We start from the raw sequence: 16,057 nt of genomic DNA on the forward strand, positions 1-16,057 counted from the left end.
CCTTTTTACAATGAACAGACCTGCCTCTCAATGTCACAAGAATATTGTACAGTGTAGTAGAAAAGTAACTACATTTAAAAATACCTGGAAGTTTTTTTGTGAATTCTACGAGAATCTGTACATGACTGGTAGCCATTTCAGTTAAAATGAGAAAATTTTCTTCTGCACTGAATTCTTCTTTTAACTGAATTTTAAGAAAAAAGCAAACGATAAGTAGATAGAAGGAGAAATCAATATAATATTGTTATACTATAGAACCATATTTAGATAATAACTTTTAAGACCCAGCTCAAATTTTTCAGATCCTTGGAGAACAATTACTATTACCAAGCTAGGTATGAGACTCCTTACTCTTTGTTTAATGCTGCAAAAAGTTTAAATGTACAACTTAAATTATAAGCCCTAATCATTTTAAATAACATATTCATATATAAATTTGACCCCCAAGGTAGTAAAAGCTCCAGAAAATATTAACTTTAAACCCATGTATTTTCAGATATTGTACATACAATTTTATTTGTTATTTCCTGAGGCATCCTCTGCTTGCTGTATGAATCCATAATATAATGAAGAAGATTCTGTTGATCTGGGGTGAGTTCAGTTTTCTCCTACACTGGCAAAAAAATGAAAGGTGTCAGGGAAGCTGGTTATAAGGCATGTTTCCCATGTGTACTCTCATCTGGAGTAAACCACTAGCAGAAATTGTTGAAAAAAGCCCTAAATATGGCAGAAACTGTGCATGCACTCTGTTATAATGTGTAATTGCTTTCTCTAGTTCCTTGGGCAAGCCACATCACATTTCACTAAATTTGTCCCAAGTGGGTAATTTTCCTATCTATAAAACAGGGATAACAAAATATTCCTTTCATGTATTTCTTGCAAATAAATAATAATCAGGATATGAAGCCTATCAGGCCTACTACCATAGCAGAGTTGAGTAGTTCTCATAGAGACCATGTGGCCAAGGCCTAAAATATCTGGCCCTTTACAGAAATGTTGCCAACCCCAAAGTAGTGAGTCATCAATCTGGACAATTCAGACCACAAACACCTCTTTCCCCCTGATTAGCATCTTTTGGTGAGTGTGAATAATAGTGTCGACTTGTTGCTTCCTTTACCAAAGTGTTATTGATGAAGCACTATGACAAAGTAATACAGCTGACCCTTGAACAACACAAGGTTTGAACTGCATGGGTCCACTTATACACAGATTTCTTTTACTAAACATGTTCTACGGCACTACAGAATCTGTGGTTGGTTGAATTCACAGGGGCAGAACTGAGGTTATGGGAGGGCCAGACTGTGAAATTATATGTGGATTTTCGACTGCCTGAGGGTGGACATCCCTAACTACACCCCCAAGTTGTTCAAAGGTCAACTGTACTTTTTACATAAAATTATTTTTTTCTGAAATGAACACAAAATAACATATTTGCAAAACTAAACATGGATGAAATTTTCTTTGTCAGTAGTATAATAAATATTGAGAAGGGTGTGACAATCAATCATGGATTATTGGTTTTTCAACTAATGGCAAATTAAAATTCCTCCAAATGTTCTGTGAATTATCACAACATGTTTGGCTAATCATCCAAGATGCTGTTCCTCTATTTTGTCCTGAGTCACTCAAAGGATTTCTTGAGTAATTTGTGACCTCAGGGAGAAGGGCCTTTCTCTATTGACCCACAGATGTGTATTCACCCTGTTTTACCCCTTGATAAGGACTAATCCACAAACCCCTATTGAGTCCACATTGAGTCTGAGCCTTCCTTCTCACTGACAGGGAAAAAAATGTCATTGACACTCATTTTAAAGCCCAAACCATTCCCACTGGTTACCTCTGGGAAGCAGGAGGAGAATGGGATCAGGGAGATGGAGAACTTTCACTTACTTTACTTCATCCATGTTTACGTAACTGCTATCCTTTGAATTTTTACATGGAAGCATGTACTACTCTCTTGACTAAAAAGCACTTGATGCACACTTGAAATGAAATTCTGCTTGTGGCTGTGGCCCTGATGTGAAAGCTCCCCGCCCAAGTCACAACATCCTAGAAGCTCAGTGGCCGCCGGCTATGGTGGACGCGCTGGCCCGTCATTACCCTGCATGACTTAGTTGTCGAGGTCACTTGTCGCAAGTCACGTCCTTCACTGTCTTCATTAATGGTCTGATCTGCGTGCTGCTTCACGTTTTTCCTCAGTCTTTTAGATTTACACTGAATGTCAGTTAACAAGCCTGAAAACATAAACAGAGAGTCTTCGCCATCCAAGGAAAGTCCTGTTGGGTTTGTGGTCCCAAGGCAGCTGAGGTGTGGTCGGCTTAAAAGGTCTCCTTTGCCATTTAGCACAGAGCTAATTCTAGCCCCACTGACACTTTAAGACTTGGTCTTGAACAAGAAATGTATCTCCTGTGAGCCTCAGTTTCTTCCTTGGTAAAATGAGAATAATATTTAACCCACAGAGTTATCTGTAGATTAAATATCATTAGGTCATTTTTTAAAATGAGCTTTCTGCAAAGAATTTGTAACACCAGAGCATTGTACAAATGTAAAGTATTCAATAAAAAAGGTGAATGGGGCCTCCCTGGTGGCGCAAGTGGTTGAGAGTCCGCCTGCCGATGCAGGGGATACGGGTTCGTGCCCCGGTCTGGGAGGATCCCATATGCCGCGGAGCGGCTGGGCCCGTGAGCCATGGCCGCTGAGCCTGCGCGTCCGGAGCCTGTGCTCCGCGACAGGGGAGGCCACAGCAGTGAGAGGCCCGCATACCGAAAAAAAAAAAAAAAAAAAAAAGGTGAATGACACTCACCCTCTTCCTGGCCTAGGGGGCCTTGAAAGCTAGTGTTTCAAAACATAGGATTAATATTGTTTTCCATCGATGTTTACATAACTGTACTGTAAGAAGTAGATCCAATTTCACATTAAACACAAATGTAAATGTGTTGAGTAAAATGATGTCAACATCCTTTAGGGAAAAATTTTAAAGTCCTGTTAATTTTCAGAACTGTATAAATTATTAAGAATATAGTTACAGATGAAAATAACTCCAGGGGACTTTGAAATTTTCTTTTGACTAATCATACAATATCATCATAAATTTACACTTAAACAGAACTACTAAAATAATGAAGAACAATCTCCCATGCTCCTATTTAACTTCCTTATTCTCTCAATGTTAATGAAACGAAGTTCCAAGAGTTTCTTTGTCCAGGGCATTTATTTTATAGGATCATACAAAAGCTCTTATATCTGTTACTAGATAAGTTTGTGTTTTCATAAATAACATTATAGACTCTTGTAGGTGGAGTCATGAAAAATGTCCTCAGGACTTTGCTGGAACAGGTTCATATTTAAGTGATGAGAACATGAACCACCCAGGATCGAAGTAAGTGTTTCCACTGCAAGATTGGATTCCAGCCACAGCCCCTACCGCAGTCTCTTGTTTCATATACGCTAAGAAGAGATTGTGATCCGGCACTATAAAATTTTCATCCATCCAGAGCTGGATTATTTACACTGACCTATTTTTCCCCCCCTCCTGCACGCGTTTTTTCTTTGGGTCCATCCCAGTTGCCTGCAGTTGGGGAACAATAGAACTGGAGTCACCTTCCAAAGGCTTTTATTTCATGTGGCATTCCCTCTCTGAATGTTATCATCCCCTTGGTGACGTTCGCTTGTCTATTTGTGTTTTGAGCAGGAATAGGACATATCTAAGAATCTGAGTGGTCTGTAGAATTTGCAGAATGAAAAATTAATATGTTATGTACGAACATGCATTCCGAATTTTGATGAAGATTATGGTTTCTCACAAAGCCAGCAGTTAATACAGTGTCTCTTTATCTGATTGAAGGACCGAATTATATTAAAACTCGGAGAAGTTAATTTCCTGTGTAAACCTATACAAATTGGTTCAAAGCCGCACTAAGAGAAAAAGGAGTCTTAATAAAATGATTAGGTTTAAAACTCTATTTAGACAATTCACAGGCAGTTACACCTTATAGAACATTCTTAATTTTCCCCACAACTGAATTTTTATGCTGATTAAACAATAAATAAGAAGGATATTAAATCATATTTGGAGGAAACATTTAGACTGTCATTCTTTGTAGCTTATTAAAACATGTTATTTTGACTGTATGTTAACGCCATTTCACTTCACGTATAATTCAGGGCAACAATGGACACCAAAGCACAGCTGTTTCTTTCAGGTGCATAAGATGCTCTTTAGCCGACAGTTTCTACAATTTCAGTGGTTCATTACCCTTTTCAAGAACTTAGACGGCTTAGTAAGTCTCTTCTTTAATATGTGACGTACAACTCTAATCATGTGAGTTACCTGACATCTGCCTCCTTAAGAGATTTTTAGTGGAATTTACTTGCTTGTTGCGAATACCTGTATACATACATTCAGCCAACATTCCCATCTCTTTGCATTTCCTTAGTCGACACTCCTGGCACTTCCTTCGCATGTACATGTCCATCACACAGTTGCCCCCGTTTTTACACTTGTACACAGCATTTTTGGTAATGCTTCTCCTGAAGAAACCTGGGGAAGAAACACAGAAAGAAGTAAGAGGCTCCTAACAACACACTTGGATTGAGAGATTCCAGAGCATTTTTCTCATGAACCCCTGCGGGGCACCCAGGCCATCCTTGACCATATTGGTGACAAATGTACTTTTGGCTGTGCTGCACGGTCCAGATGGCTGCTGTGGTTAATTATTTATTTCTCAAAAATAAAGACACATTTGAATTATAGCCTCTCTTTGGAAAAATCTTGGTTTGTTTTAAAAGATAGATTACTTTCATTAGTGTATCTTTGCTGGGAGACCATTATGTACTAATGAGCTCTAGGTGCTGGTGTTACAGGGGTGAATAAGTTATCACTGCCCTCTTACAGTTTACACGTTGGTTGAGAACAAAGAGAGGCAAACAACCAAACTAGTGAAATTCCGTGTTCCTGGGCTGTGCTGAGGCAGAGAGGCTGACTGAATGATCAGTTCTGGATGCAGAGGTCAGACTCGGAAGTGAGCATTGAGGTTTCAATTCAGTACTTAATATACGCAGCTTAGTATAATAATAAACATGCCAACCTTGCTTTAAAATAAACATCTCCCCAGAGAGGATGCAGCCACAGCTACAGCCGCTACAGTTCAGCTGCCTGGAGGTGGGGAGGGGACTGACTGGCCTCCTTTCTGCTTCTCTTCCTCCTCCACCCATAGACCTGGATGACCATGGTTCCTGACACTTCCGGAGTCGAGGTGGAGTGGTGAATAAGGATTGGGCTGGGGGAGGCAGGGGAAGAAGTGACAGGAAAGAGCTTACTTGCCTGGTGTTGTTAGAAGCTGGTTTGTATGTAGCAAGTTTTGGAAACTGACTCTTTCTCCCTTGGTTTGGGTTCTTTTGAGAACTCCTCCCATCACTGGGATACTTTCCTCTGCAGTTCCTTGTTGAGGGCAAACATGTCTCTCTTCTAGCCCATGGCTTGCATCTCCTTCAGCATCTTGGAATTTGGCAATTCACCTGCATCCTCTTTCTTCTGAGGTCCCTCCACTCCATGGACTCAACTCCATGCTAGTTTTCTCTGCTCCAACAAACTCAGAGAAAATTGCTCCCACCTACCTATGAGCAGTCAGCCACCCACCCTCTTGCCCTTTCAACTTCTCAGGTGAAAGTCAGACGCCAATCTTCAGTGTCCCTCAGCTGCAGGGAATACATGTCAATCTCCTTGAGTGATCCTATTGAAGACCCTTCCATTGGGCCTGGGGAAGCAGGGCCTCCTTAGTGTACAGATTTTATCTGGGGAAGGGGGACACCTTTTTCTAATCCTCACAAAAGTCCCATACTTTCCAGCGGTGGCCCCCAGGGGCAGACAGCCCCACCCCACCCCACCCCTTTGCAATGGGAATGTGGGATTCCTAGCACACTAATCACATGTTCCAAAAGCTTTAAAGATCACTCTCTAATTTCCACCTCCTACTCACTTCATACCCTCAAAGTAAGCGAGGTATTTAACTAGTTCTTAACTACCCACTGCAAGATGAACTCACTTTGGAATGTAGCATCTATTGTCTTCATGCCTTTGCCAAAATCAAGACAGCAGTGTCCTTCCTATTTTAACAGCCTGTTGGAATAATAGCTGACATTTACTAAGCACCCACTCCCTGTTGTTCTAACCACTTCACCTGCATTTAGTTATTTAATCTCCATATCAATTTTATGATGAAGATAATGTGTCCCCATGTTACAGATGAAAAAAAAAGGTACAGAGAGGTTAAGTATTTTGGCCATGATAACATGGTTAATAATTGGACTAAAAAGATTCAGATCCAGGCAGTCATGCACCAAAGCCCACGCTCTTAACCACTATGCTATAAGTGCCCCCCTTGCATCACAAGAGAGTAGAATAAGTTAATCTTAAATACCTACTATCTGAAAGCTGCATCAGAGAATGCAAGGGAGATACCAAGATGAAGAAAACATTCCTTGTCCCTCAGAGCTTCCAACTTAGGGGGAAGACAAAGAAGTAAAATCACAACACAATAAAAATGTAGAGTGATAGGATAGCTAATTAAGTAATAAATTATTGGAATGTAGATGAAAAAGTGATCATTTCATGGCCACACTAAATGCTTGTGAAGGATGTGCCACATTAAAGGGAGACAGCAATTCCATCATAGACTTGGAGATTTGCACATTTGTTATGACAATTTTCCAAGCAGAAGGCAATAAAAATTGTCCTAGTAAAATAAGTATAATATGACAATTTCCCATCAGCTAAAAGTCTAGTGTCTCGAGGAAAAGGCATTATATGGGCTGGGAATGGCCCTGATTAATTCCAAGTAGGGGGAATCACAGAAGAACTCATGAAGGAAGTAGAATTTGAGCTGGACCTCAGAGAATAAGTAGGATTTTGAAACATGGACTTTGAGGGAGGAAGGACAGTCTGGGAAATGAGCAACTGCACGAAGTTATGGAAATTCCAAGGAAGGGTAGATAATCCATCTTGATGGGAGGGTAGAGCGTGGGGAGAATTAGTGGGAGCTTGATGAGGGCATGCAGTGGGACAGAATATAGTTAAATGCCCCTGAACTCCAAGCAAAGAAGTTGAATCTTTATATCAAGTAGAGAGAGAGAGAAGCCTTTAAAGGGTTTTGGCAGGGGAGGGTCTAACCTAACCTGCATGTTGGGAAGACTCCTTGGGGCAAGGTCAAGAAAGGTGGGACAGGGAGACCAGAGACTGGAGGCAAGAGGCTGTTATGGCCAGAGGGTGACTGATGCCTGACCTATATGGGGGGTGGGGGGGGGAGGAAACAGAGGAACATTCAGGACTTGATAACTAACTCAATAAAAAAACAGGCTGAAGAAAAAGTTAGAGATGTCAAGGTTAAAAAAGTCATAGACTTGCTTTTGAATTTGTGAGCTGGTATAACTTTCAGTAGGAATGGTATTACCATTTTCCTAAATGTCAAATCCAACCACATAAAGTCTATAAAAAGACTGTGCTTCAGATCAGTGTTGATATTGGGAGTGCAAACACCACATCATGCAATTCAAAAGAAACTACAGACAAAAAAAGAAAGAAAGAAAAGAAAAGAAAAAAGAATTTTTTCCTGATACCAAATGATTGATCTCAATGACCACTTTAGCTTACTTGAGTCAATCTTCCCACTAATTTCAGCCCCTCCCAGGAACAATTCCCTCTAAAACCATGATAGATATTGACAGCTCAATAATGAACTGAAATAAAATTCCTTATTCCAGGATGAGTCAAAGGAACAGTGTTAGGACAATTCTGCAGGTTTTTTTGCTCTGGTATTAACTGAGAAAGGAATCGTTATCATCTCAATAGCTGAATTAATTAGCTTTCACTGTGAGGTGGCAACACAATATTATCATTCTATCATTTAAATAAGGCTACATATACTGTATTTATATTTATGCAAATCAATCCATACACATACCTCTGCCTCTATCTTGTGCATATTCAACAATGCCCATATCAGAAAAGTCATTTGAAAATGAATGGAAAGGAAATTCACTGAGGAACAGAGGCTCCCTGGTAACTGAAGATGAATAGACAGGGCTGGCATTGCACTCAGGGGACTGTGTAGCGCTAGGGGGCTTCCTGGGGTGGCAGGTGAATAAACTATAGGATGGTAAAATGGATCCCTCAGTTATGCAGAATATTGGACATCCTGCTTTTCTGCTTCTTTATACAGATAGAACCCATACCATACCCTACTCCCAACTCATACATACATACATGCCCACACAGACACACATGCACATACTGGACTCCAGGGACTGACAGTAGGCCACACATTACTTCAAAATCAATAAAATGTTGGTTGATGTTTAAACCTCTGAGTGTCTCCTGACTTTTTAAACAGCAACAAATACATAGGACTGAGGAATTAGTTATCTTAACATCCAACATGGCCTAAAGAAAGTCAGCTTTTAGTTCTGCCTCAGCAGACCACAGAATAAGAAGGACTCCACCACCCACTTTTACAGGACTTATTTTGTAGCAGGCACTTTTAAACACTTGGCATATGGCGTTTCACTTAACACTAATAACAATCCTATGAGGTAGACCTATTCTTTTTTTTTTTTGCGGTACGCGGGCCTCTCACTGTTGCGGCCTCTTCCGTTGCGGAGCACAGGCTCCAGAGGTGCAGGCTCAGCGGCCATGGCTCACGGGCCCAGCCGCTCCGCGGCATGTGGGATCTTCCCAGACCGGGGCATGAACCCGCGTCCCGTGCATCGGCAGGCGGACTCCCAACCACTGCGCCACCAGGGAAGCCCGAGGTAGACCTATTCTTATCTCTCTCTTATAGGAAAGGAGAATGAGTTACACAGAAATTAAGTAATTTGCTCAAGGTCCTACAGATAGTAAATGGTAGAGCTCAGATTTGAACGCTGATAGGCTCAGTTCCATACTCTATGCTCTTAACCACTATATTATGCTGTCCTTCTAGTTAGGAGATTACATTCCTAAAAATTGTCTTTTGACATTAATCTCCTCAAATCCCATTTTGCATGTGAAGTGCTCCACAGTTTCATCCCTATCTCCAAAACTTCTTCAGAAACATCCTGTTCTCCCTCCCCACTCCAGATGTCTGCTCCACCTCTGTCTCACTGGTAGAAAACTGCAAAGTAGCACAAACTAGAAAGAACAGCTGCCAATACTAAACCAGGTAAGCTTTGGTCTCCATCACACAATTTCTTAGACTTTAGGATCTCAATTCCTCTCTTTGAGTTGCTTGCTGAAATTTTTAGAACTCAATAATAGACTCCTGATCACCTGGCAGGAGCTGTTTTAGATCGTTGTTTTTGAAAAAGCAAACTCTCAAACTTTTGAGATGCTGTTGATAAAAATTATTCTTGACTATTTAGTTCTTGTTAATGTTGCTTTTAAGGTTTTTTCCCCCTTTATCTGTTAGGGAGCCACAAAAAAATGTCTACCTGATTTTCCAACACTTACTTTTATCACTATAATTTCTAATTTTTTTTTTCTTAAATAAGTTTAAAAAGAACTGACTTTGAATTATTTTTGGAAGTTGCCTAATGTCACTCCAAAGTAGGCAAATCAACAAACAACTTAGTAGTCAAAGGGCATTCATCAAACTTCTATCCTCCCTCTGGAAAAAAAAAAAATACTGTGAAATAAAACTTCATTAAAATAACATAGTCTGGGTTTCCCTGGTGGCGCAGTGGTTGAGCGTCCGCCTGCCAGTGCAGGGGACACTGGTTCGTGCCCCAGTCCGGGAGGATCCCACGTGCCGCGGAGCAGCTGGGCCCGTGAGCCATGGCCGCTGAGCCTGTGCGTCCGGAGCCTGTGCTCCGCAACGGGAGAGGCCACAACAGTGAGAGGCCTGCATACCGCAAAACAAAACAAAACAAAACAAAACATAGTCTATAAAAATGTTTGAATGCTACTCTGTCAGCGTATCAAAAATGTTGATGGGGCCTCCCTGGTGGCGCAGTGGTTAAGAGTCCGCCTGCCGATGCAGGGGATACGGGTTCGTGCCCCGGTCTGGGAGGATCCCATATGCCGCGGAGCGGCTGGGCCCGTGAGCCATGGCCGCTGGGCCTAAGCATCCGGAGCCTGTACTCCGCAACGGGAGAGGCCACAACAGTGAGAGGCCCGCATACCGCAAAAAAAAAAAAAAAAAAATGTTGATGAATCTCAGAGAGACAGATATCAGAGTAAATTTATGAAGAAACATGGCCCAAGACAGGTGCAGAAGAATGCAGGAGTAGGAGCAATGGGGAAGTTCCAAGTTCAGATACAAGGAGATGCAGGTGGCCCTGAAGCGCTGAGAGGGAGCATCCTGTTAAGCCAGGAGTTGGCTAACTACAGCCTAAGGACAAATTTGGCTCCCTGCATATTTCTGTATGGCCCACAACCTGAGAGTGGGTTTTACATATTTTAATGGTTTCAAAAAATCAAAAGAATATTTGTGAGATGTAAAAATTACATGACATTTAAATGTCAGCATCCATAAATAAAGTTTTATTGAAACAAAACCAAGATCTTCATTTACATATCTGCTTTTGCACTACAATGGCAGAGTCAGAGAGCTGAGACAGAGACATTAATACTTGCAAAGCCTGAAATATTGACTCTCTGGTCCTTTACAGGAAAAGTTTGCCAACCCCTGTGCTAAGCCAGGGATAGCATGCAGTCTCAAACAATGAATATGAGCCAGTGAGGGAGGGAAATGCCCAGGAGGAACAGGAAGTCCCCAAGCCCAGAAGACACGGACCAGAACATTCTGTCTAACAACACATCTTGTCCTCCCTCCTGCTGGGTAAAAGCAGGCTTCAGAAACACAAAGAGCATCCTTAGAGAGGTGGGCAAGGAATCTCCTTGTCTACTCAATGAGATTACTCTTTCTAGACTCATTTGGGAATTGCCTTTGCAGGCATGTGCCCTGGAGGCAGCTCTGAGTCTGTTTCTCCTTTTGCCTTAACCTATTAACAGAAAGTACAGGATCAAGGTGTAAGACATTGCCGGGTACCATGTGGATAAGTTGATTGGTACAAGCTACAGGTTAATGGTTTTTAACATCTTTCTTACAAAGATAAAAAATTATTTATCAGCTCAACCACATAACTGAACTGGGAAAGAAAACAAATCTACCTCATTTTAGCAACATAAATAAACATAAATAAACATAAATAAACTTTTAACAATTTTTAAAAGGTCAGTTTGATTATTTGGCCTAATGATTTTGAATAACCAAAAAATAAATCACCTCCCACTCAAGCTCAGAATTAAAGGCATTGTAGTTAGCTGTAATTAATCATAATGATGATGATAGTAATAAAGAAGACAGAACCCCTCTCATCCTCTATGTCAGCTCAAGTATCACCACTTTATCTATAGCATACCCTTCATGTGCTCCAGCCATGTTTCTTCCATTCTGTTTTACATTCTTCACATCACTTACCTGTATCTAAAATTGTCTTATAACTTATTGAAGAGTTCATTCTTTTCTATGGATCAAAATTCAATAGATATAAAAGAATAGAGAGTAAAATATCTCCTTCCCACATTTGTCCCCAGGACACCCAGTCATCCTTCCCACTGACAACCAATCTTATTTGCTTTTTAACTTTAAAATTATCTCCTTTAATTCTTTTTTGTTGTTGTTACTTTTTATTGGAGTATAGCTGCTTTACAATGTTGTGTTAGTTTCTGCTGTGCAGCAAAGTGAATCAGCTATACATATACATATATCCCATCTTTTTTGGGTTTCCTTCCCATTTAGGTCACCACAGGGCACTGAGTAGAGTTCCCTGTGCTATACAGTAGGTTCTCATTAGTTATCTATTTTATATATAGTAGTGCATATATGTCAATCCCAATCTCCCAGTTCATCCCACCCCCACTTCCCCCCTTGGTATCCATACGTTTGTTCTCTACATCTGTGTCTCTATTTCTGCTTTGAAAATAAGTTTATCTGAATCATTTTTCTAGATTGCACATATAAGCAATATTATACGATATATTTTTCTCTCTTTTTGACTTACTTCACTCTGTATGACAGTCTCTAGGTCCATTGACGTCTCTGCAAATGGCACAATTTTGTTCCTTTTAATGACTGAGTAATATTTCATTGTGTATATGTATCACATCTATCTCCTTTAATTCTTTTGATTCTGTTGAATTTGATTAAACCCAACACTTCACCTACTCCAGGCCTACACTTGAGTAGCCTCAATGTGCCAGGAAGAAACACACAACCATACTAATAGTTTTATGTGTTCCTGACAGCAAATCTGGGGTGGGGTTTCCATACTGCAGGCAATCATGTCATGTCCCTAGTCAGCACCCTCTCCCGTCCTGGACTTTGTTACAACTTTTCCGTCTCAACCTCTCAACACCACTTCTCCACCTCTGACTCTCAGCTAGCAACTGAGCTTTTTATTTGACTGAGAAAATCGAACATATCAGAAGAGAATTCCCACGTGCACCACCATGAACTCCATCAGTCTATCTGTATCTGCACCACATAATCTGCCTTCCTTCCTTTTACTAAAGATGGACTGGTCCCCTTCTAAACAAACCCCACCTTAAAATAAAGCTCTCCCTTGACCCCCACCCTTCCATCCATTGCCCTGCTTCTCTGCTCCTCTTCATGATAAGACTTCTTGAAAGAGTAGTCCATATTGGCTGTCTCTACTTGATCTCCTCCCTTTTCTCTTAAACCCATGCTGATCAGGCTCTACCCCCACCATGCCACTGAAAAGGATCCTCCACTTTGCTTCAATTCTCAGTGCTTCCCTTCATTGAACCACCATCAGTGTTTGACACAGTTATGTGCTTCTCCCCTCTTGAGTCAATCTCTTTCACTGGCCTCCATGAGTCCACTCTCTTGGTTCTCCTTCTTCCTCACTGGTCCCTCTTTCTCATTCTCCTTTTTAGGTCATCTTCATCTTCCCAACCTCTAAATATTCCAGCACTCCAGGGCTAAGTCCTCAGTCCTCTAACTAAATTGAATCCTTATGTGATCTCATCAACCCCTTTGGCTTTAAATGTAGCTTAAACACATTGATATACTGAGACCTCTCAAATTTATATCTCTAGCCCAGGTCTCTTTAATGAACTCTGATGCACAAACCTAACCACCTACTCATCTTCTCTGCTTGGATATCTCACAGGCACCTTAACCTTAACCTGTCTAGAATGGATCTTCTCCTTTTACATCCCCAATCCTGCTCCTCCCCAGTTTTCCCCTTTCAGTAGATCTCACACCCATCTCCCTGTTGCTAGGACCAAAATTCTTGGAGTCATTTTTGTATCTTCTCTTTCTCTCCCATTCCACATCCAAACCATCAGCAACTCACATTTTATTTTCTTCTGTCAAACTTTGTTTTATTCACTGTTATACACTTAGGCCAAGAGTGGTCCTGTACCTACCAGGCACCCAATGAATAGTTGTTGAATGAATGAAGGGAGAGAGTCTACACACTATTAACAGTTATCTCATTAGCTTAAGTAGGTTAAAAATTAAATGTTCAATAATAATACATGATTGTATGGTGTACCTCTGAGGTGAACAGTTTTCTAAACTTCAAATAGATCACCAATCAAAACATACCTTTGGCTGGGACGAAGTGAGAGAGTGGCACGGACATATATACACTACCAAATGTAAAATAGATAGCTAGTGGGAAGCAGCCGCATAGCACAGGGAGATCAGCTCGGTGCTTTGTGTCCACCTAGAGGGGTGGGATAGGGAGGATGGGAGGGAGACGCAAGAGGGAGGAGATATGGGAACATATGTATATGTATAACTGACTCACTTTGTTATAAAGCAGAAATGAACACACCATTATAAAGCAATTATATTTCAATAAAGAAGTTAAAAACAAACAAACAAAAAAACCATAACTGCTTCTTAGCCTCTCCCTGCATCTTTCAAATGAGGTTCTCAAAGTATATCTTTTAAATCTCATATGTAACACAATTAGAAATGAAGATATCTAGATGCCTTGTTTTTCTCTCTGATTAACTATATGATTTGAGGTATCCAATGTTTAATGGTTTGTATTTTGCAAATAAAAATCCAGAACCTACATTCTCCTTTACACTTACCTGACATTTTATAATAAAAAAATATTATATTAGTTGACAATGTGTATCCTATATTTCCCAGAATGGTTATAGACACAGTTCATCTAAGCCTGAGCAAAATTAAAAGTCAGTATAATAGACTGACTTTATTTCATATTTGAGGTTTAAAATTTTTTCCATGTTTATTCATATTTTGTTAAAATGTGTGATAATGAACAAACAAGATCTTGTCTGTAAATGTATAAATTTCTATATTTGATGCTGTTCTTTATTTTTAAAAATATGACAGATGTTTCTCATTTCTATGTGTGGAAGGAACTGATAACCTTAGTTATTAGACGATGTTTTATTTTGTACATGGTGAATGTTGTTCACTAATTTATAGTTATGACTGCTTTTGGAAAGTATGTTGGTGGAAAACACCAGGAGACCATTCTGTCAAACAACCAATGGGTTTGGATTTGCCATCATCTAAGCTTTGTTTGTTTTTTCTGTGTTAGTGTTTTTCCCAACAGAACTGACTTTTAAAACACTGACTTTCCTTGTATGTACTTTAGTGCTGACTGTCTTTGGAAAGCCACTGACAGCAGGATAAAGGGCAGGATGGTACAGAGGAAAAAGTGTAGTTCAAGAGTCCTGCAGATTTGAGTACCAGTTCTAATGCATTCTTTCATAGCTGTGAGATCTGGGTGAATTTCTGAGTGTTGGTATTTTTATTTGGAAAAAGGAGATGATAATACTATCTCAAGGAGCCACTATAAGGATAAATGAAATAAAGAGTCTCCAGTGGAAACTGTCCAGCCCATAACTGAGAATCATTATTTTCCCCAGTTTGTCTGAGTCCATAAATGTGTATTTTTTCAACAATTTTAGGAATTTTAATGTAAAGGATGATTTATCAAGTGATTCATGTGTGATTTATACTTGGTCCTATTGTTTTGGGGTTTGGGGGTGTTGTTTTGTTGTCTTTTGCTTTTCTATCCCACCCCAAGAGGGTAGCCATCTTTTTATGCTCACTTGCTAAGACAAAAGCTGAAGTTCTTCACCTCTAGATAAAGATAACTCTAGGATAGGGCTTTTGTTTTCAACCCCTCATTGAAACGGTTATACTGCATCATATCAAAGATGATGGAGGTGGAGGTCAATGCTTTTAGAGTTGGGGGAGCAGAGGGAGATTAGCTGGAAAGAGGTTTGGGGAACTTCACCAGAGCCTGAGGATGGGATGAGTCTCACAGGTTCTCTGAGTATTGGACCAGTACCCATAAAGAGCTTCTAGAGAGGTGACAAATCTCTAATGGGATAGCTCTGAGCTGAGGACAGGAAGGTACTAATAACCATGACCTTGGAAACCCTGAGATAAAATAACCATATCAAAAGGTGGCTGAGTTGTCCACTCTCAAGGGATCAATTCAAAGGTGAACAAGGAGCATATCAACTAATACCAAAATATTCTACCCTGTGTAAGACCCCTGAGATTTGTGCATGTTCCTGGGGAAAAGAGCATCCCCAAATATATCCCCAGTGGAATTTCTCATCAGCCAGGGGGATTATGAGCCTGGGAAAGATTAAATTTGATTACAGAAATATAGAAATATGATATGTCTTACACTTAGTCCTACCTGTTTCAGTAACAAAGTGTTTCTGAAATGCTACACATAAAGTACATCTAAAATACAGAGGTGGCTATCAAAGGAAAAATGTAGAAATGAACTAAATGAAAATGAAAATACAACTCATCAAAATTTGTGGGATATAGCAAAAGCAGTACTCAAAGGAAAAATTCATAGCATTAACTGAATACATTAGAAAAGAAATACATAAAATCCAATAATCTAAACTTCCACCTTAGGAAAATAGAAAAGAGAGCAAATTAAATCTAAAGTAAGCTGAAGAAGAGAAATAATAAAAGTTAGAGCAGGATCAATGAAATTGAAAATAGGAATACAAAAGAGAAAATCAATGAAACCAAAGCTG

General features: G+C 40.1%; 1 protein-coding gene across 5 annotated transcripts in view; it reads right to left on the reverse strand.

Moving 5' to 3' along the window:
- Positions 1 to 16,057, reverse strand: part of NR1H4 (nuclear receptor subfamily 1 group H member 4) — a 55,371-nt gene that overhangs the window by 15,405 nt on the left and 23,909 nt on the right. For 2 of the 5 annotated variants that reach the window (XM_060112736.1, XM_060112733.1), the window contains exons 3-6: positions 4,400 to 4,540; positions 2,101 to 2,234; positions 510 to 608; positions 85 to 184 (exon numbers count right to left, since the gene is read on the reverse strand). In XM_060112736.1, coding sequence (XP_059968719.1) covers positions 85 to 184; positions 510 to 608; positions 2,101 to 2,234; positions 4,400 to 4,540 — 474 coding nt within the window. Of the gene's footprint in view, positions 1 to 84; positions 185 to 509; positions 609 to 2,100; positions 2,235 to 4,387; positions 4,541 to 16,057 lie in introns of all 5 variants that reach the window. The other 3 variants (XM_060112734.1, XM_060112732.1, XM_060112737.1) reach the window with 2 other exon arrangements.

This window comes from Mesoplodon densirostris, chromosome 11 (assembly GCF_025265405.1).
Source record: "Mesoplodon densirostris isolate mMesDen1 chromosome 11, mMesDen1 primary haplotype, whole genome shotgun sequence".
NCBI lineage: Eukaryota > Metazoa > Chordata > Mammalia > Artiodactyla > Ziphiidae > Mesoplodon > Mesoplodon densirostris.